General features: G+C 38.8%; 1 protein-coding gene across 2 annotated transcripts; it reads right to left on the bottom strand.

Annotated features, from left to right (window-relative positions):
* Positions 1–1,501: 1,501 nt before the first annotated feature.
* pdzph1 (PDZ and pleckstrin homology domains 1) lies at positions 1,502–22,342 on the bottom strand. 2 transcript variants are annotated; one of them, XM_079599576.1, is made up of 14 exons: positions 21,560–22,342; positions 20,670–20,762; positions 15,871–18,171; positions 14,457–14,621; positions 13,869–14,039; positions 13,688–13,789; positions 11,713–11,823; positions 11,235–11,300; positions 10,761–10,939; positions 10,526–10,683; positions 8,842–8,884; positions 7,397–7,583; positions 6,233–6,368; positions 1,589–3,017 (listed from the first exon to the last, which is right to left on the bottom strand). In XM_079599576.1, exons 2-14 carry the CDS (start codon positions 20,725–20,727, stop codon positions 2,918–2,920), a joined length of 3,777 nt encoding a protein of 1,258 aa, XP_079455702.1. In that variant the 5' UTR covers positions 20,728–20,762; positions 21,560–22,342; the 3' UTR covers positions 1,589–2,917. The 2 variants fall into 2 exon arrangements, with proteins under 2 accessions (XP_079455703.1, XP_079455702.1); XM_079599577.1 differs by lacking the exon at positions 11,235–11,300 and having other exon boundaries at positions 1,502–3,017.
* Between the last annotated feature and the right edge of the window lie 244 nt (positions 22,343–22,586).

Below are 22,586 nucleotides of genomic sequence, written 5' to 3'. Positions count from 1 at the left end.
TTATGATCAAACCGGAGTCAGAAAGATGGAGAGACTCAAGAAGAAGTGACAACATGTAGAAGCAACAGGACATTTCTGAATGGTTAGTTGATGAATTTATGTAGATTATGTAGTTATCTTCTAGTCATTGATTAGCATATTCTGTCTTGATAATCTATAAATCGTGTTCAGGGGGCGGGGTTTATGTACATTTTAGGGTTGTTGTCTCTAACCCGGTAGGAATGTCGTGTAGTCTTTACCAGCCGTTTGTTGTAGTCCTTAAAAAGCAATTTCTTTAAAAGCAAATATCTCTTTGCTTTGAACTTTGAGCGTTGTAACTTTGCAGATGTTGTTTATGATCAAACAGCAACATTACACACTAACTAAAGTTAGAAAAGTCAAATCATAATCAACCAGCCCTTTAAGCTGCTATTTGCACATGTAAAAGTGAACAAAAAAATGAGGTATTGATAATGGGTCATAGACGCATCATTCTAATTGAATTCTAATTTAATACAATTGTGTCAGTTGACGGTTGATGATCTGTTAACGAGCATTGGTTGTCAGTCAGGGGGAAAATGAAAATTTTAAGATGGGACCCCCCAAAAAATAATATACTAGCATCTATTATTCACAAATGTGAATAATATACTACCATGTCAATGGTGTTCCCTAATGATTGTGGCCACTTTTAGCATATGGATAAAAATATAAAAATAGTTCGGCAATGATTTGAGGAACACGACAAAGAGTTCAAGGTGTTTCCTTGGCCTCCAAATTCCCCAGATCTCAATCGATTGAGTATCTATGGGATGTTCTGAATCCATAAATCCGATCCATGGAGGATCCGCCTCACAGCTTGCAGGAGTTAAAGGTTGTATCAGCGATTGTGGGTGACGTCACTTCTGTTTGTGTTTGAAGCGAGCACGTTTCGTGCATCATGGGGAAAAAAACGATAATGCACGCGCATTTCTTAGCTAGAGCTACCCAAGTTTAGTCGAGCTTCACTCATATTATTTCAAGAAGGATATTTTCAGTTCACATCCAAACAAGTCAGCACTAGCAGCTACTCACCTGTCCAGAAGAAACAGTGCAACCTCGGCGTCCGATTAAAAAAAAAAAAATTCCACCGTTCAAAAGCCTTCCCGACAACTATACATGTCTTGGAATAAACACGATGGTATTCCCTCGCCCTAATCCTCCTCCTCTTGGGGATTGACTCAGCCATGTTCAATTTCTCTTGTTGATAGACGCTGGCTTCTTCTTCAGCTCCGACTTCACGTGCAGCCGTCACCGTGCACGAGCGCAAAACCTCACAACACCAGCCGCTGTCGGTGATTGGTTGAACACTGTTTATTTTGGTTGTGAGTGGTTGGTGAAACCAATTGTTTTTGTGTGCAAATCTCAGAGCCTAGATGCCTACAGAGACGTGTTTTTTTGACAGCTTGCTTATGGGGCGGGCAGCTAGCGGATCATAGGAAAGATTAGATGAATGTGATCATTGATGTTTGGGCCTGAAATCGCTGATACAACCTTTAATAGATCTTCTGCTAATGTTTAGGTGCCAGAAACCCCAGAGTCCATGCCTCGACACACCAGAGCTCTCACACAATATTACACAGGGGGATTTAATGTTGTGCCTGTCAGTGTTTATATATAAATCCATACACAATATGTCACCCCTCAATGACACCATTGACTTGTCAGAATATTCCAGACAACTGTGTAATCATGAAATTTATATTACAAGAACAACTTATGTGAGGTAGAACATATGCAAGTCTGTATTTTGGCAAGCTTTCTTATAGCATAGGATATTAACATGCAATACAAGCACTTAAATGAACAGACGACATCTAATGCTAAGCTAACCATTGGGGAATATTTACACTGGGTCACTTCAAATGTTTCACTGATCAGACAGCGATCCAATCATCAAGTGTTAATGCATTGACCAGGTGTAAATACTCCCCAAGTTCTGTAATAATTCTTATCCAACTGTAAACTGGAACTGAACACACCCGGTACTAGTAGAAAATATTCATACAAAAAGCCAGATTCCTTATTTATACAAAGAATAGGAAAAAAAAAAATCATAATATTGCCATACAAATAGTACAAATGAGCTAAGACAAAGCAGTAAAATATTTTACTGCGGGTTATATAAAAATGACTAAATGTTTTATGGAACTGGTCTAGACAGCAAAAAACAATGTATTATGTACAACAGCAGTGGCAGCGTCTTCACATACAGTTAGCAAATCCTGAAACATCATCAATTGTTGAATGCAAAGAAACATGCTAAAGTGAAACTAAAACAAGATTATGATAATTACAATGTGAAAGATGGAACACATAATTCATGCTTGAAGCTCTATATAACATAAACATATGTTTTTGTTCTGTGATCTATTAAATGGCTGAGGTCTGATGGTGATGCCCTAATACCGCATGTACATTTGAGTGTGAATTATGCCTCTACTTCTCTGCTTCTAGCGGCCGTCACAGCGAGAACTGTGCCGTATCTGGTTGCCATGGCAGCTTCATGCGCGCGCTGCGGCTCTGTTGTCATAAACGCACTTGAATATTATATGGAGTTACACTTATTTTAGGTTTTCTCATGAGGAGTCATCAGCAGATGACTTAATTTCATCTTCATTTAGGTACTTTTTAATGATATTATCAAATTGTATATTTTTGTTAAACAAATGCAGCACTTCAAAGCCAATCCTCCAGATCACTTCAAGTTCAACATATGTTTATCAAAACGGTAAAGATCCTATCACTTCTTATTGCTTACAACTGATCTTTCTGATAGTGTGGTGTGATGCAGTACGTCTGTAAGGCTTTACAAGGCATAGGATCTTCACCATCAGGTTCCCTTCCCTCCACCGCTAAACTGGTTGCGAAACGCCTCTCGTGACAAGATCTGTCTTGTTCACATTCTCGTTTCCTCGGGTGGCCGACTCATGTAGTCTTGAATTGCTTGATGCAATGGCAGCCATTTTCCTATAGAAGAATTGATTGCACTGATCCATCTAGGGAAACAGTAGAGAAAAGGATCATGTTAATTCATCAGTATGATTTATTTGATTCCTGCCGTTGATGATGACAGACATACATGCATATTTCACAAAATATTATTCGTTAAACACAATCGTTTCATATGGACAACAGGATTTTCTGAAGCTACAACAATGGGTCACTCATAAATCATCATAGTTTCAACCATAAGCACATTAATAAAGCACCACCCACACTGATATGTCAACACCAATGTTGTATTCAGTAACTTGGCCCAGCTTGATAAAGACAACGTGGACTATCATTTACATCCCCGACAGCAACAGTGTCGGCCCAGATGCGGCATACGTGGATTTCACACAGTCCGGATCTGGGCCGACACTATGTTGTGTCGGGGATATTAAAGTATGCAAGATACACTTGTTACCAGAGCCTTTCTAGCTTTTCATCAGTTCTGGGGAACAGGTCTTCATAAAAAAAAAAAGTTTTGATACTATAAATTGTCTTTCCCTGCAGTGGAGAGTCGTTCACAATCTGCAGGCAATAAAGTGCTGCGTCATCGCTACAAAACGATAGGAGACATTTGCATGTTGTATTTCCTACAGTGGACTGTGGGAAAATACAGCTTATATATAGGCTAAATATCCACCTCATCTAGTGCTCTTTTTGAGTTCTGTCTGACAAAGTATCCTGTTACTATTTCAGTGTGAGAAACCACTTCAAATGATTCTGCTTCAATCCCGCTGAACCGTTTAGATCAATAATACAGTGCTTCATTCGTAAATCTGGCATTGCTGGTTCAGATTCTGAATAGCTGATAGCAAACATGACATGATCGCTGAAATATTGTCCAGCAAAAGAATTCTCAGGTCAGTATAATGTAATCACCAGACAAGGATTTATCAGTAATATTTTATTGGGGTCTATTGACGCATCTACTCGTTCCAAGACAGCAACGTAGTGTCACACCGTGTCCTAACCAGACACGATAAGATCCAGCGAGAAATAATTTGTCTGTCCACACTAGACGCGACGCGACTGCAAAATGCGTAAAAATCAATCAAAACCCACAGCCAATCAGAACAGCGTGTGGGCGGAGTCTCGCGTCAAGTGCACAGCACCAGAGAGTAATCTTGACGCAATCGCAAGAAAATGGATAAGTAGCTACATAATCAAATTCACAAATATTACACCATTTAAACATTATTCAAAAACATAGGCTACTGAGTTACTAAAACAATATTTGTCAAATAATACACTTGTTTCTTCACAGTTTGAATGTTCTTGTTTCCATTTGTTTAATTTCAAGATCTGAGGTGAATTATCCATTGTTGCTTTTACAGCTACAAAGCTGGAGCACTAAAGGATATTCAAAGTCACATTATACGCTTTTAACATTAAATAAAGCCCATAAACAGTACCTGAGATTATCATTGCCATACTTTGTGTTTGTTGACCCAGCCTCGACGTCGCAGAAAAATAGAAATAGTTTCTAAAATAGAGTCGTCGCGGCTGGTTAGGACAAAAACTCTGATTAACATGGAAAAGACGCATTTTATCGCGTGTCGCGGCGTCGCGTGTAGTTAGGACACGGTGTCAGCCTAGATCTCGGCCGACACTACGTTGCTGTCTGGGTTAGGGCTGAAAACGTCTAGGTTACGACTGTAACCCTGGTTTCTTGATAAGGGGAACGACACGCTCCGTCTCGGTATTTACGCTATGGGCAATGCCATCAGCATGACCGGTGTCTGAGGCACGTGTAAACAAACAGCAATAATCATTGGCAAAAGGCAAACAATGACGTCACACGCCGAGCGCCCATGAGTATAAAAGGGTCCCTGAGTTACACGCCATTAACTCTTCTGGCAAGCCTGAGGTTTGGCAACGAGACGCAGCATCTCGTTTTCTCTCAGGGAACTAGGGTTACAGTCGTGGTATAACCTCTGTGTCATGGTATTGACACTATGGGGAAACAATACCCACTACGCCATGCTGAGGGAAGGCCTGCACATTGTATGCTCCCTTTGGAAGGCTGCTGAAGTAGGGTAGAGTCCCGAAGATGTGCCGAAGGTTGTAGTTGGGAACCCAGTATGCACAAACATAGTGTGCACAGCAACTTGACTCTACAAATTACTCAGCCGGAGTCAAAAGCATGTCAACCCCATGCGCACATCTCATGTGACTCATATGGTGGCACTACTCCCTAAGCCAATAGTCCCAGATACCGGGAAACATCCCCCAGGTTCCAAGGCAAGTCCCGGCTGTAGGCCTGTACGGCCCCAAGAGCAGAGCTCGAAGGAGAAAATACCCAACATAGCCTCAGCTTATGTCAGGCATATTACCAGTATTTTGCCTACCGAAGGGAGCATTCCCAGACAGAGCATTCCCAGACAGCAATATAGTGTCTTCCCAGATCCGGCCCACACCTGGATTCCACACGGGCCTGATGTGCACTGTTGCTGTCTGGGTTCCCAACCACAACCTTCGGTACTACCACATCTATAGAAGCACCTCACCAAATACATCCCTTCTTCAATCCATTGGTTTATGCATGTTGGGTCATTATGTTAGGTTATCTTAAAATTTAATGAGTCATTTGGTTTAGCCATCGGGTTGTTTTTAGTTATAACCTAACAGTTGGGTTAAATATGTTCGCTTTATGCGAGTATACTCATCCAAGGGTATATAATATTTGCCCTTACTAAGGAAACGGAGGCAAACGATAGCATTACATAATGCAGTTTGGCCAATAACTCTCCTCACCCAGGCTCAACCCCAGGGAAGCCGCGGGGGAGCTAGACCTCCAGTGTAACGGGGAGAGAGCAGCTCATGCCCGGTCTTGAGTGAAGACACCTAAGACTGAGTTTAGGCTCAAAGCTTTTAATTTGATCATTTTATGCACTTTAGTTAAAAGGAATGCACTTTTGCTAACAGCCATGCTAGTTCTTTGCAATAAACATTATTACATTGTGCTGTCTGGCTTGTGGATTGTTGATTTAAAAAAATAATTAGCTAAAAAGGTTAAATTATTATTGTCTCTTTTTTTTTTTTTTTTTGCTTTTGGTGCAAAAAAGATTGACAAGCATTATAAAGTGGACTTCATGAAAAAACAACTGCTTAAAAAAATTTTGGAAAATGGCAAATTTTAGTCTGTTTAATCTTTTTGAGCTATTTATTTTGTCTAAGACTATTGGCATTGCTGAACAATATTTAAAATCTAGTTCATTACCGTTTGTTATCGTTTGCGTTCTCCGCACAGAGGTAGAACACCTTGAACTCTTCAGATGGAGGTCTGAGCTCAATCGCGGATCTTTTGGACCCCAGCGGCTGATCCCTCACGGTGTAACCATGCAAGTAGATTCCTCCTGCAATCAGACAAATGGAGATATTAGTCACAGCATAGCAAGCTACTAAAATAAAAAAATACTATTTACAAGAAATATATACTGTGTATATGTTTGAAGAAAATAAATAAAACTTTGATTAATATATCCGAATCAAAAGAGACTCATTTACAGGTCTCCAGACTGTGACTAAAGCAGTTAAATATTCACCATATCATATCACCATCTGTGTTATTTGTGCTTGATTACAAACTGGTTGTTGATGCGACAATTTAAACGCTGTAAGATACAGGAGAAACTCGAAACATTAGAATATGGTGCAAAAGTTCCTTTATTTCAGTAATTTAATTTAAAAGTTGAAACTAATATATTATATAGACTCATTACATGCAAAGTGAGATATTTCAAGCCTTTATTTGTTATAGTTTTGATGATTATGGCTTACAGCTTATGAAAACCCCAAATTAAAAATTAGAATATTGTGAAAAGGCTTTCATAAACTGTAAGCCATAATCATCACAATTATAACAAATAAAGGCTTGAAATATCTCACTTTGCATGTAATGAGTCTATATAATATATTAGTTTCACCTTTTAAGGTGAATTACTGAAATACATGACATTTTCACAACAGAGCTTTGTTGCAATGAATATTAAAGCAATGAATTTTTTTTTTTAAGTTGACTGTAGGGGATAAGTTTGTTTGGAAAGTGACGTGGAATGTGTAAAAAATTAGAAGCACTTTGTATATCCATGTGAAACTTCAGCCTCTGCGATATATCTTCAAAACTGATCCAGAGACCTGAATATGAGCGTGGATAAACGTGCTTCCTGAACAATTCTCTAACTTGGCAACTAGAAGAAAACAGTATTTTGAACTGTAAAATGCTTAACTTTAGGATCTATTGGCTACCTAGTACTTTTATTTTATCTGGAGTCCTACTTTATGAAGAGATAATTCACATTCACACATGTGACTTTGTTTCATTAGCAGTCGTACTACAATACAGCAGTTCAAACCGTTGCACTGTGAAAGCTCCCAGACGTACCGATGGCGCAGGTTGAGCGAATGCTCGCATAGAAATAGAGGCATCCATCTTTCAGCACACAGTAGTGCTGCACCCACGAGTCCTTGCTCCGGTCCAGCTGGTGGAGCAACCCAAGGCATTCTGGGGTCTTGACTGCCAGCGGGGGCAGATTCGAGTTGTGTCGAGTGACGTCCACCCACACGTGATTCTGCTTCAACAATCACCAGCATTAGCATTATGAGCATTACTACCTTAACAACATCAGTCTCAATCAGCCAATGGTATTCTGTTTAGCAAGACACTGATTTATTAATTGATCATTTACATTAACAGAGCTGTCATGAAGAATGAAAAAAAGGTACAGTGCTAAGCATAAGTGAACACACCCATGCTAAAGTTGACTAAACAGAGGAGTACAAAATCATCTTTTGGAAATTGATCTTAATGCCTTAATTTAAAAAAATGAGGAAAACTCCAACCTTTAAGGACACCAATTTTCTTTGTGAATGAATAATGTATCGTAAATAAATAAATATTCTTCCTTAAAATACAGTCAGGACACCCCTATGTTAAATCCCCATAGAGACAGGCAGATTTTTATTTTGGACGGGGCGGCAGTGGCTCATGTAGATTGTCTACAAACCGGAAGGTTGGTGGTTCAATCCCCGGTTCCACCTGACCAAGTGTCGAAGTGTCCTTGAGCAAGACACCTAACCCCAGTTGCTCCCGACGAGCTGGATCGCCTTGCATGGCTGACACCGCCGTCGGTGTATGAATGAGTGAGTGAATGGGTGAATGTGAGGCAATATTGTAAAGCGCTTTGGTGGCCATTGGGTCTGTGAAAGCGCTATATAAATGCAGTCCATTTTTATAGGCTAGTTATTTCATGGATCCAGGATGCTTCCTGATAAAGTTCCCTTGGCCTTTGGGATTAAAATAACCGCACATCCTCAAACACCCTTCACCATACCTAGAGATTAGCATGGGGTACTTTCCATAAAATCATCTCTCAATGCAAATCAAACCAGCTGTTAGGCGAACTGAGATAAAACATGCCGATCTCTAGGTTTGGTGAAGGGTGTGTGAGGATGTGCGGCTATTTTAATCCCAAAGGCCAAGGGAACTTTATCAGGATCATAGTATCCTGGATCCATTAAATAACTGGCCTTTAAAAATATAAATCTGCCTCTATGGGGATTTAACATAGGGGTGTCCTGACTTATGCACCCTGGGGTTTAAGGAAGAACATTTATTTATTTACGATACATTATTCATTTCACAAAGAAAATTGGTGTCCTTAAAGGTTGGAGTTTTCCTAATTTTTTTAAATTAAGGCATTAAGATAAATTTCCAAAAGATCAATTTTTATTTTGAGTCAACTTTAGCATGGGTGTGTTCACTTATGCATAGCACATGTGTAATAATGCCACAGCAAATACTATGTACACAAATGAGTAGGAAGTCACCTGAGTAATGGGATGAACAGCTCGACCCATAGCCTCCAGCCACCTGAGGAACAAACAAGTGCAAACTGCTTATTTCAAGTTATTTGTTATTTAGCAGATGGCTTTTAGTACGCATGTAGGTACGTACGTTATTAATCGCCTTACATTAATCACCTTAATCCATTGGACAGCACAGCATTTAAATTAGTTTCAATTTACAATTTGAATAACATTTCAATTACAACAAGAATACAACCAATACAAGGCAAACAAACAAACAAACAAACAAACAAAAACCGTGCAATTTAACTAGCGGTAATAAGCTCAGTAATATTCATCACTGCCATAATAATGCTTTGTAGGACTGCAACGACCACAGCACTTAAATTACACATACTGCTTTTCTGTAAAGCCGCTTTGAAATGACATTAGAAATGAGTATTGTGAGAAGCACTATACAAATAACCCTGACTTGAATTTAGAAATAAACATACATTTACTTTAATGCAACAGTCGTTAATGCAATTAACAAGGGTGCCTGTTTAGTGACACAAAATACACATTTATTACAGTGTGTCTTCTTACTTTTAGTTTCCAGAGAAGACTTTAAGTTTCTTATTTGATTAAAGCTACAATATGTAATAATTTTGTTATAAAATATCCAAAAATCACTTGCACAGTGTGATATATTTCCTGCAGTGTGTACTTACAATATCCCAAAAGTTCACAAAGATTTTTAATTTCAGAGAAATCCCAATTTTAAATAATGGCCCGTCCCTGTTCACTAGTCGCCTGTCACTGACGTAATATCCGCGTTACCCCTGGTTTCCGCTCGTACTGCCATAGTAACCATGGCGACAGACGTGGACAACAGCGTAATGTTTAGCGGCGCTAACTCGGTTGTTGTTTCGTTCAAACATTATGGATCATGGCAAGCAGACTTTGGGACAAAAGGAGAACTAAAATGAGGATCAATATCAGCGTGGTGTTTGCGAGATGCCGAGAGCTAGCGTCCGCGACTAACTTGGACTCGACAGAGACGCAACTCTTACATGTACTTTATTAGACAGAGCAAATGTATATAAAACTAATCAATGTTATATAGCTCAACATGATGTAATGTTAGAACATGATCAGTATGTTATTCTAATGTTGATCTAGATTACTGCGAGTCTCATACAGACAAACTAACACAGAATAACATTATAACTTTAACACACTCAAATGCAGTTTAGTGTGATAGTGTAGAGCGAGTGAGACAGCGCTGCGTTACCTCACAAGTTTAATTCGTCTAATAAACTGACCTGTGCGAGTATTATTCAGCACTTGCGTTCATTAGAATGAAATGTCCTTATACCTTTATATCCGCGGGACTCGCGTGTGGCGCTGATATCTGTCTCTCATTAGCAATCGCGATCGCCTGCTTCACACCACAATCATGTTAAAAACATCAATGTATTCACTCATCCATAAACATTATTAGATCCATCAACATGACGACAAGTTCCATAATTCTGCTTATCACTGCGTCATCAACCTATGCCTTTGGGTTAGCGACCCCTAGCGGCAAACAAAATTACATGTATCTTTGTATCTTTAAAGCAAACTTTTATTTTCACATTAATCAAAAATCTTTACAAAGTTTTAGCTTTAATAGCTTTAACAAAACAATCTCTTAATATCAGAAAGCACTGCATGTTCTCACCTTTTCATCTCTTGGTTTGATGTGGCATACAAGTAGTAAACTCGGTTCCCAGAGACAGGGCAGCATCTGAACACAAACGGCTTTCCTAAACTGGTGTCGGCCTCCACCTGCGCCCCTTCCAGACTCACCACACACAGAGCTCGGCTCTTCCCTTCATCCTGACCAGGAGAAGAAGAAGAAGTCACTGCACATTCAGATTTAAACCCTTCTGGATAAAACAGAAAACTGAACTTACACGCTTGTGTCTGTAGTAGTAGAGGCAGCAGTCGTGCCGGAGCACAAACCACCTCTTTCTCCAGCCCTTCAGCAAACTGGACTGAGTGCGCTTGTGCAAGTAACCCCTGCATGTTGGCCGTGGAGTGTTCGGCATTCGACCGATATCCGAGCCGATGGTCAGAGTTAATGTGTCCGGGCCTTTAAACATAAATCACATGAAAGACATGTAACCCAAAATGAAGTTATACAAGAGCATCTGCTATTTTGCTCCAGTCCCACAAGAGCAATGCATTTCCATATAAATCATGAGTGATGTGAGCATGTTGTCCATCTAAGGCTGGAATACACACCACACAACTTTTAAAATCTGAATAGATATCAAAGTAGTGTAGATGGACAAGCCATGTAATGCCAGAATTAAGACTAATAACGGCTGAATACAAACAAAAGAATAATTAGATATGAAAAGAACAATGAAGATTAGTTTTCATACCCGGGAGAGGTGTGAAAGGTTTCTCGAGTGAGAACAATAGAAACGTGAATGGGACAGTTCGCCACACTAGACATAGACAATAGAGTGCAAATGGGTGTTTACAAGGCAATAAAATATCATTTATAATAGCATCTTATCAGCCTTCTCTAAAAACTCACATGACATGGTCTTAGAAAATGTTTCATAAAATGTATAGTTTAAGAGACAACATCCTGAGATTCAGAATGAAGACCACACTTCAGCTTCATTGTGTTTCTACGTTGCTACACTACAGCCATGTCATATTTGTATACATTTAACATATATATTGTTCATATTTTTATGTTTGAGATTATATATCTCCATATTAATGATAGTCTGAGTAATTCTGAGTCTTGAACTGTAAACAACAGATTATTTAGCAGTGCACGAGTGTGCATCCATATATTCCACTAGGATTTAAAAATGAATAATAATGTTGTCCGAGTGTCCAGCTTACCTTGCCGTGCGAGGTCAGCCGCTTCTGAGTGTGGTACACTAGTGACATCAGTGCCGTTTACTGCCAGCACACAGTCTCCGACCTGCAGCCCGGCCTCCTCCGCCGCTCCATCTGAAGCACACACACATCTGCATCTTACTTCATTACAGGGCTCAACGTTTAGAAGAAAAGGCCTCAGAACAGCACACACTATGTTACTCAGATTCAGATTGTTTGAATTCCTGCATTGTACATCTGCTCAAGGTTGATAAGGGTTTTAGTAATGTGATTACAGAGGGCACAACACAGACCTTGAAAAAAGCTTTTTGTTATTTATACTGTTTTTATTTCTACAGGTGAAACTCAAAATTAGAATATGGTGCAAAAGTTCATTTATTTCAGTAATTCAACTTAAAAGGTGAAACTAATATATTATATAGACTCATTACATGCAAAGTGAGATATTTCAAGCCTTTATTTGTTATTTTGATGATTATGGCTTACAGATTATGAAAACCTTTTCACAATATTCTAATTTTGAATTTGGGATTTTCATAATCTGTAAGCCATAATCATAAAATGATAACAAAAAAAATGCTTGAAATATCTCACTTTGCATGTAATGAGTCTATATAATATATTAGTTTCACCTTTTAAGTTGAATTACTAAAATACATTTTTCGAGTTTCTCCTGTAATAGAGCTGTTACAACCTGAGGACGGTTTTACCAAAAATCTTCCCGGCTAACAGGGAACATAAATGCAAAGTTATGAACAAATGTGCATCCAGTAACATTTATAGAATGTTTTTTCAAAGTTGCCTGGTCCTTAATGACGTTTGCAAAACGTTAGCACAAAAATGTTATTTACACATCAATCATGGAAGATTTTTTTCTGAAACATTTTATTTGGACATTCGTCTAACATTTTTCGAACGTTACTTACTACATGTTTCAAAACATTCAGAGAACATTCAAAAGTTACATTCCTAAAATTATGAAATGGAAGATTCCCTTAATGTTTTCACTGATGTTTACATAATCAAGAAAAAACATTTTTTAAAATGGACGTTTTGAACTTACAGAAATTAAATTTTCATAACTTAATGGGAACATTGGCAAAAAGTTCTTAGAACATATTTTTTTGTCTGCGGGGTTAAGGCTAAAAGTTGCTCTTGGTGTGGAAATTTAGAAGCAAATTTAGCCATGCGTGACTTTTAATTTTAGGACTTTTTAATTCTAAATAGCTCCCAATCCTAGTGCAGCTTCTGTAAAATGACTCAAAAACTATCCAAAGCATTCCTGCCGTTGCCAAACCACATCGCAACTGAGTAAACGTATGAATATTACAATGACATCAACCTTTTAATTGTACATGAAACATTTAATTGTACATGAAACATACAATTTGCTCAAGCTCAACCCCTAAACCTAACCCTCAGAAGCAGATCTTACGAAATCATACAAATTATATTCCAATTCGGGAAAATGAATAATAGTTACATCATGAGATTTTTTGGGGTCTTCCCGGAAGTCTAATTCGCCACGGTTTTAGGACAACAAACAGGACAAGCAAAGTAATTAGCCAGGTTGACACCAGAGCCTTCTCAGTTGTAACTCTGGGTCTGGGGAAGGTTCATTCACAGCCCATTTCCAAACGGGCGTCACCAACGGACGTCGCTCAAATGCCTCTGGGCGCAATTGGATAGACCTAAAACCAATCAGAGCGATCGTCATCGTGTAAAGCCAACGTTTGTGATTGGTGCCTCGATTTGGAAAAATTGGAAATGGGCTTGAATTGGCCAGACGGACTTGCAGAGCAAATCTCAAATTTGCCGGAAGTTCGTCAGGGTTTTCCCAGCCTACAAAGTAATCCCAAAAATCTAGAAAACCTACAGAACATTTACCTATTTGGCTGATACGTTAATTCACAGTGACTAACGGTGCCTTCAAACTTTTATTTTTTTATAAAATATATTTCATAAAGCTATAACTTACTTGTATCCACCTCAGTAACCACAATGGGTTTGGAGAACTGAATTCGGAAGCCCCAGGGATACTCGCCCATGCCTTTACCGATTTTTACTGTCCGCTCACGAACTGAAATATATAATGCATCTTTAAACACTGTAATTAGCATTATATGATGAATTTTGTCTAGAACTGGCTAAGAACCCACTTGCTGCTGGTCGGGTACAGCTGGTGAGACAGTGTGGACCGTCACTCTGGTTAACATCATCTCCATGGTATATCCATGATACTGAGTGAAACGTTTCTGTGTAAAATCCTCTGTCCTCAATATCTCGCATTGACATATCCACTGAACGAGTGTCCTCAGAATTCATTGTGTCTTAATGACAGAAAAAAAAAAACATATTTTTGATCAACATTTTGTTAGTCAATAGTTATTGTCACAATACATTTCTCAATACACTAGCCAAACTTCCAAATATATACCAGAAATCAGGGTATATCAAACACTCTGGCTGTGAGCTAAGTTTAATGTGAACTCAATGGTTACACTAAGGTTTAACAAATAAAAACCGTAGAGTTCAGAATCAACACCCAAAAAGAGATATTTAGTCCAGTAAAGCTTGCGACCAAAGAGGAGCTTGACATTCCTGCCATAAATAGTATAAAAATGCATTTTACATAATTCATTTTCCTGCAGTGTATTGCAGGTTGCACAGAAACATCCTTAGAAATCAATCAGACAATTCACATTATGGCAAATTAAATCAGCATATATTTGCATATAAGTGCTTACCTGATTCATCTGTGATGCTGGTTATAGAGCTTCCTCCTGCAGAACTGCGTTGCCTGCTCTCCTTGAAGAGCATACGTCTCTTTGCCCAGTGGTCTGAATGCTCCTCTGAATCTTTATGAATGGTATCTGTTGGAGGCCTGAGGTGCTCTTTGACCTCTAATGAATCTATAAATGACAAATAAAAGAATAGGCTTCATTACAGAAACAGTGTAAGCCAAAGCCAACAAAACAAAACAATGTTTTTGTGGTTTTCATCCGGTTGTCATCTTCAGAACCCAGATTTTGCATTGGACATTAAGTGATGACCCAACACAGTAGCAAATTTGATAATTGTGAATATAGTGATGATTATATGCATGATCTGCATAGGCCCGAACATTATGCAAAATGATTCAAATGACAGATTTAATATGAACATTTACCATTTTGGTGTCTAAATGTCTCTAAATTGGTTTTAGCAATTTGGGGTCAGCACAAACCATGATTGGCACAAACCTTGCTGCAATTTATGAAGTATATGGGTCATAATTTTTGTACCTTGCATAGTTTTGTTAATGGTTGTTGTGGATGAGAGGGTGTCAATCAACCTGCCCGTTTATTTGGCTACATAGCTTTTGATGTTAACATTATTGGAAGCATTTCCTGTTTCAATTTGATAAGATATATGACCCTTCGAAGGGAGTTTGATTGACAGGTGATCTGACCAATCATAATCCGCCATTGACCGAATCCGCCATTTTTGTCCGGCAAAGCAGTGAGGAGAGTTAGTAGATTAACGTTGGAGGATTTGAATTTGAAAAACAAAAAAGTTAAAATGAATTAATTAAAAATGGCTCTAATGAACATTGTAATTAGGGTGGACATTACACCAATAAGGAGGACTACTTTGCATAATTCAGTGAAGCTAGCATAAAAACATCTCAGGTTACGACTGTAACCCTAGTTCCCTGAGAAGGGGAACGAGACGTGGCACCATGGAGTCGATGTTATGGGGAATGCCTTCGGTGTGACCGGGTCTCACACTCCAATTATTGGCTGACGGCCGGCTATCACGTCACGAGCGCCCGTGAGTATAAGTCATTTAATGTTAACTTAAACATAGCATATTTTAAATAATTCATTTATTATTGATAATTTGATAAAGTATAAAATAGTGATTATCTTAAGAGGATACATTTGCTTCTGGCTCATGGCTGCGGTAGTAGGCGGACAAGATATTTCAAAACCTCCATCTGTGAGAGAGTGAAAAAGTTACAGTAGCTCAGTCTCTCTAGCATTCTGACTTTTTATTGAATATTATTATAATTATTATTTTTCTACTTTCCGCAACCCTATTAGGAGGAAAGTCCTTATGAGATTGTGACCCACCGATGAAAACCAATGTTAAGAAAGCATAAAATATTTCAGTGCTCACTTTTTGAGGCACTTTGCCGTTCAGACAAATCATTTTTATAAAGTTTGGGTGTCATACAGACATCTGCACTTATTTTATCCAGGGATTCATTTGTTTTCCCTTCTCCAGGCTGCTGGCTGGATGTGTCCATCTGTAAGGTCAGCTCAGAGTTTGTAGAGATTGGGTTTTTTTGTGCTTGGGATGAATCCTGGAGCTCCTCCACAGCTTCTCTGATGCTGCCCAGGTCCTCCATTGGAGACCCAGCCGGGGACTCACTCACAGGACTCAGAGTATCTATTGGATGTTCCCCTGAAATGCCCTTATCAAGTGAGAAGCCATATTTGCCATGTAGAAATCTCTGCTCACAGTCCCCAGTGATTATTGTCATTACTGAACCTCTTTGTTTCTTTGGGGCGTCCGCCTCATCTCTGTAGCACATGATATGATTAACACCGTTGGGTGTTCCTTCATTGATTTTTTCTTCTGAGTTGCTCAGCGAAGGTGGGATGACATGGATAAGAAGTTCCCTTTGATGGCTGTCCATAGTGTCACCTGGTGAAATCGACTCATCCAGCTCCACCATCTCATCTTCAAAGCCACTTTCATTGACTTCATTCAGCTCAAGTTGGGCCTCTAAAGTGCCGTCTTGATCAACAAACATCAAACCAGCAGAAGCACCATCCAAACCCGGTTGCATCATCTCATCTAACTGTGTTGTCTCATGATACTGTTCACCTCTAAAGAAGACTTCTTCTGGACTCTCCTCTGATCTGAATGGATAGAACGGGTTTGTGATTGTGCTGTAAGCCTTACATTTGGGATTAAATGAGTCAGGACCGGTTGTAGAGCTTGAGCTTGGTCTATAGCTGCTGCTACTGGAAGATTTGCGGCTCCCAATCGGACAAAGTCTTTCGTCTTCGAGGTAGAATCTCCCCCTCCTCTCAGCTTGAGAGGGAAGGGACTGCATGAAAAACGAAGACAGTGTGCCAGACGAAAATGTCTCTCTGTATGAGGGAATGCTCTCTCTGGCCTGACTCATAGGATACGCCACTCCCGGGTAAGTCTTTCGTCTTTTGGGTGGTATGTCCATGTAGCCTGATGGATGCGTTTGGGTTTCTATGATGGCAATGCTGTTATTGCCCAAACAAGTCTTCCTTTCATGATTGTCGATGAAGTTTTTAGTGAAGGAAGATCTATTCATTGAAACTCTGGGATTCATGAAATGTTCCCGAGGACTCAAGTCGGATAGGTGTTCACAGCACCTGTTGTCCGCATCCAGTGTATTCTGGCATATACACTCTCTGCACAAGGTAACCTCAGATGCTGTCTGTGTGAAGTCAGTGCTGTCATGGTCAATTAATTGTTCTTCAGGACTGATTTGACACGATGCAACATTTTCTGCAAGAAAATCCATTGTGCTAACCTTCTTATCAGCAAATTCATCAGGGGGAGGGATATCCCATAATGCGTCGTTACTGAGACTGGTAGGCAGCTGTCTCTGACATTGCCAGAAATCAGAGGGTGATGAACAACAGGAAGATCCATCAACCAGTGTGAAGTCAGTGTCAGTCTGGCCACCTGCGTTACCCCAACCAATGTTACTCTTACAACAGCTTTTACGGCAATCCACTTCTTCGGGCTCGTCCCATGAGCAATGACTCGTAGAAGCGTGTGTTTCCTCAGCATTTAGCTCTGCAATGCTAATCTTATAGATAACATGCTCACTGACATTTAGTTTGTAATCTGCTCCATGTTGGTCCCATGAATAGACTGTGGGATTTTTTGAATTTTGGTGTTTTTCAGTTTGGCTTCTAAAATGAGTCTCTTCTATTTTGTCTTTGCGTTTTTGAAGAACAATAGTTGTCTTGATATTTGAATCATCTGACGTCACTACTTCACTGAACTCAAGCCTCATATCTGGGGTCATGCCCTTGACTTTAGTGGTTGTGACTGCGATCACACTACTAACTGATCCGCTCACAGAAGCCTCATGGCATCGCTCAAACACAACTCTGGGAGAAGTCAGTCCAAAATTATCAAAGGTCACAGTATGTGTTATTTTTAACCCTGGATCTCTGTCCACTGGTTCCAAGTTTGACGTTTGTCTGTCTTTTTCCTCTTTTTCCTGGAAAAAATCTTCACAACTCTCTGGTCTGTTTTCTTTCTCCGTGGTTGGAGTCTCGGTCTCTTTCTCATCTTCAGACTCTGACAATATAAGCTCTTTACAGAAAGAGTCAGTTTCTCCTTTCTCTGCAGCTTCCTCCCCATGAACCTCAGTGTCCACCATAGTGTGCTTTTGAAAGTTATATGGAGATATGCTTTCTGTACAAAAAAGAAAAGAGGTTTAGATTCATCACATTGCACATGCATTTCTTGATATCTTATTTGTAACACAATCCTTTTAAAGGAAAAGTCACATTAATTGTACAGTGTAGTAATCATAAAGTAAACCCCTTATATTGGCATCGGCCCGTCGCCATTACATATTTAAAACAGTAATATCCTATAATAAACCTAAACTAATCTTGACAAACTATATATCATTTGAAAGCTTACAATCTCTAGTTTACATATTTGGTGACTGATTTTCAAAATAAATTACAGAGGAGCCGTAATTTATCAATTTGCAACATGAATATGTTCATACTCCTAAGGCGTGTTCAGACCTTTATTTTGAAATAGTGATGAACATGAAAAATCATGAAAGAATGGTAGAAACCTCAGTTTGTTTTCATGCCAAGAGTTCAAAAGATAGCATCCATTCAATTATTTTAGAAAAAAAGCTCCGAAAATGTTTTAAATATAAAGAAAAATATAATAGATTCAGCATTTGTGATGTGGCAGCGAGCTATAATGCACATACGTGTTTCTTTCTGTGTTTCTTAGAGGTTGAATTCATTTCAAAATCTGCCAAACTTCCAACACTACTTCTGAATAGAATGTCCACTTCATAAATTGTATGAAAATTGTAAAAAATAATGGTTCAGATCACTCAAACAACATATGGAAATGGAGGCGCCCTTATATGGGAGTAATGTTAACTAGTGGAGAAGTGTGGTACTGCGCCCAAACTAAATCTCATTTTTTGAGATATCAACCTAAAATTTTAAACACAACTTGTTCAGATTTTTGGCAATATATATTTTATATAAAATACGAATAATAAAATTTTTAACATTGTACATTTTCATAAACTCAAACTTCTATAACTTGTTTTCTCTTTAACTTTCTTAATTGATTTCACTTCTACAATCTGCCAAATGTCTTCTTTAAAACAAGCATTTTCGTGTAAAAAAAGGGTGCCGCTTAAAGTCACTATGAAATCATAATGGACTATTCTTATATTTTTATGGAATATTGCAGTATTTATTATAAATGATTTATCCATGCACATCCCTCATCTTCTCTGGTGTGTTTACTGGCGCGAGGGTGGGGCAACCTGCACTCCAATGATGAGATTCACCAATAGCAAACCACTAACTATCCAATCATTTCCCCACAGACAAAATCAAGCCCCGCCCTACATTTGTTCTTGTTCCAGAAGCCGTTTCACTCAGATTAGAGTTGTCAAAAAGTACTGACTTCGGTAGCAAGTCGGCACTAAAATAAAAAAATTGTGACGCTTTGAGCGCTGTTGAGCGGAATCGTAATTGTTTTGATTGGCCATATGTCCTCGCATGCTCATCTGATTTGTCTGTGATTGGCTACAATGATCAGTACTTCAAAAACATGTTGTAAACATACATCAATGATGCTCTTCATCAAGCGTTTACACAGATACAGATGGGAGTGTTTGAAAGCAGGACCGGTCTGCTGATATACGCCTGCTTGAGCTTTCAAACGCTCCCACACCCGTTTTTTTCAAACACTTCAGTTTGCTCTCAAACGCTCCCGTGCGTTGATCAATGTAGCCAATCACAGACATATTCGATGAGCGAGTGAACACAAAGGCCAATCAGAGGTGTTTACGATCCCGCTCAACAGCACTCAGAGTGTCACAATTTAAAAATGTCAGTACCGACTTGGTACCGAAGTCGGTACTTTTTGACAACTCAGATATACGTCACAATAGAGAAGAAAAGACTATCACAACATTCATTTCATGCCGACTTTAACCTATTAAATCAATAATTTATAGGCATACTGGCTCTAAATGTATTTGGACACTGTAGCCCCACCTTTCTTGATATCTGGATGTCATTGCGAAAAGCTCTAGCAATATTTATTTGAAAATGCCTGGTTTGATATTTTTTTACAATTTACTTTGTATAATGATTTTTATAATGTGTGGCTTATTGTCATTTCGTGCCAATAACTCTTACATACCAAAGGCCAGTTCACACCAAGAACGATAATTATAAAGATAACTATAATGATAACTATATTATAGTGTCCACACCAGCGCACAATATCATTCTGTTTATTATAAGCACGTGCTTCAGTTTCAATTGATCTGTGCCGTTTTCGTTATAGTTGTGGTTTGAACTCTGTGGTATGAACTATATCTTTATCATTATCGTTGTAGTAACAGGCCTTCAATATTGTGAACTGCTATATTCTAAATTCTGTATTTAATTTACTTGCACTTTAGACATTTTTTCCACAGTACTTTTAAAAGTACCTATCACCCAGCAGAAATTACCCTTATTATTTAATTGTATATAGCATTTTTTCCAAAGCAGATGTTTGTGTGACGCCGAGTGCTATATAAACAGGCCTAATCCGGCACCTATTTGCAGGCATGGGTTAAGCGTGAGTCAGACAGTGTTTTAGAGGATTACTCTCCACACATGGCCTATAGGAGCCGCATCAACACTCACGTTTACTGCTGCTGGAGCTCTTCCTCCTGCGACTGTTTCTTCTCTTCCTCCGACTCATTCTGCTGTGTGACGTGACATCCACAATCCTTTCAACTAAAACATTTTTTAAAAAAAACATGGTGCAATTTCATCATCTATGTTATTGTTTAATTATAAAATATATACTAGTGTTCATTGTAATTCTTATTCATTCATTCTTTCATTCATTCATAAACTAATGAATTAATCCAAACTAATAGTAATTTATACAACCTGAAATTTTAGATGTACTATTATATGAAGAAATCAACATTAATACACTCGTTTCAACCCAATTTTGGGTAAAATATGGACAAACCCAGCCGTTGGGTTACATTTTTACATTACATTTTTAACCCAACGTTTGGGTTTGTCCATATTTTACCCAAAATTGGGCTGAAACAACCCAGCATTTTTTAGAGTGTAAGTGCTAGATTAATAAATGCTTTAAAAATGATTACTTCAGACATTAAATAATGTTAACAAATAGTTTTGAATTTGTTACTGTATTTAGTTTGTTTGTTTATTTTAAACGATCCAGTTACAAAATCATTTTTAAAAGTCCAAATATTCTGTGTGCTCTCTCAGTTAATATAATCATAAAAGCTGTTGGCATTAAACTCAGTCAACAAACAGACATTTCCCTGTTGGAACAGAAATCACTCCATAAATGCAACATAGTTCATAATTCAGGTAGCCTACTTTAATTTAATTGATGTTCTGAATTAGTTTTTTGTGGAAGACGAGAAATACGATGAGAGGTGTTATGCGTCTGCCTCACCAAATATAGCAAGAGACAGCAAAGTCCTAACCTCGCGGTGACAAAAACTATACCTCGAAAGAGAAACATCAAAACAAATATATATTCTTACCTTAAGGCGGTCCGGTGTGTTTCCACAGTGGTGTCTTTAAAGAAGTAATGATGAAAAGGGGGCATTTGCACAAACAGCAGCATTAGATGATATCAGAGCTCTGCTCCACTTCTTATTGTTCTATTCTTGACATAAAGCCCAGAAGGAGCTTAATTGAACTAATCCCAAGAAGCTCCTCAGACCCAACCCTGTATCAGTGCATGAAACTCCCTTCAGAAAGATAGATAGCCAATAGCTTCTCTCTTTCTATTTTGTCTTTTTTGTTGTTGCAAGGAAACATTTATTTCTTTATTAATTTAATAAATAAACAAATTAATCAATCAAAATTGAAATAATTCACTTATCAAAAAGGCCAATGAATATACATAATACTGTCATGTTGAGTGTTAGATTGCCGTGTTTTGAGTTTGCTTTTGATCTGTTTACCGTTCTGAGATTGTCTGTGTTTCTAGGTTAATTTGATCCCTTTCACCTGTTGTCTTGTTAATTACTCGTTTAGTTAATTTGTCCCAGCTGTGTCTCGTTTCCCTGATCTGTTCTGTTGTATTTAAGCCCTGTGTTTCAGTCTGTTCCTTGTGTGTCGTCATTACCACATGCTAGATTGTTCTGTTTCTTGTCTAGAATATTTTGCGTGTTTGGTTTCTTTTATGTTCTTTGAAAATAAAGTTAAGCTGCTGCAAGTAGATCCTGCATCCTTCCCTGCTGAAACCTGCGTGTGAAAGAACGACAGACCTACCGCAGTAAAAGTGGTCACAATGCCTCCAGTAAGTGAGATCCTGAGCCAACCTAGTGAGTCTCCTGCCAGGATGGTCGCCATGTCAGAGTCTCCAGCCAAGATGGCGGCCACACCTGATTCTTCGTCTCAAGACGGCCGCCATTCCTAAATCATGCCCCGTCATGGCCACCGTTCCAGAGTCACGTCCCAAGATGGCCGCCGCCGTTAAAGAGTCTCGTCCCAGGATGAGTTCTCTAGTCTCCGTCTCCCGTCCAGGTGAGTCCAGAGAGGACTCCGGTCCCCGTCCAGAGA

This window comes from Phoxinus phoxinus, assembly GCF_949152265.1.
Source record: "Phoxinus phoxinus genome assembly, chromosome: 23".
Taxonomy (NCBI): domain Eukaryota; kingdom Metazoa; phylum Chordata; class Actinopteri; order Cypriniformes; family Leuciscidae; genus Phoxinus; species Phoxinus phoxinus.
The sequence above is the reverse complement of the archived record's forward strand: the minus strand, read 5'-3'. Positions and strand labels throughout refer to the sequence as shown.

Coding starts and splice junctions, on each gene's coding strand:
- pdzph1 (XM_079599576.1), bottom strand. CDS start 20,727: ATGAGTCGGAGGAAGAGAAGAAACAGTCGCAGGAGGAAGAGCTCCAGC. Junction 11,824..13,687: donor GGTTACTGAGGTGGATACAA/GTAAGTTATAGC, acceptor TGTGTGCTTCAG/ATGGAGCGGCGGAGGAGGCC. Junction 7,584..8,841: donor CTGTTCATCCCATTACTCAG/GTGACTTCCTAC, acceptor TTGTTGAAGCAG/AATCACGTGTGGGTGGACGT.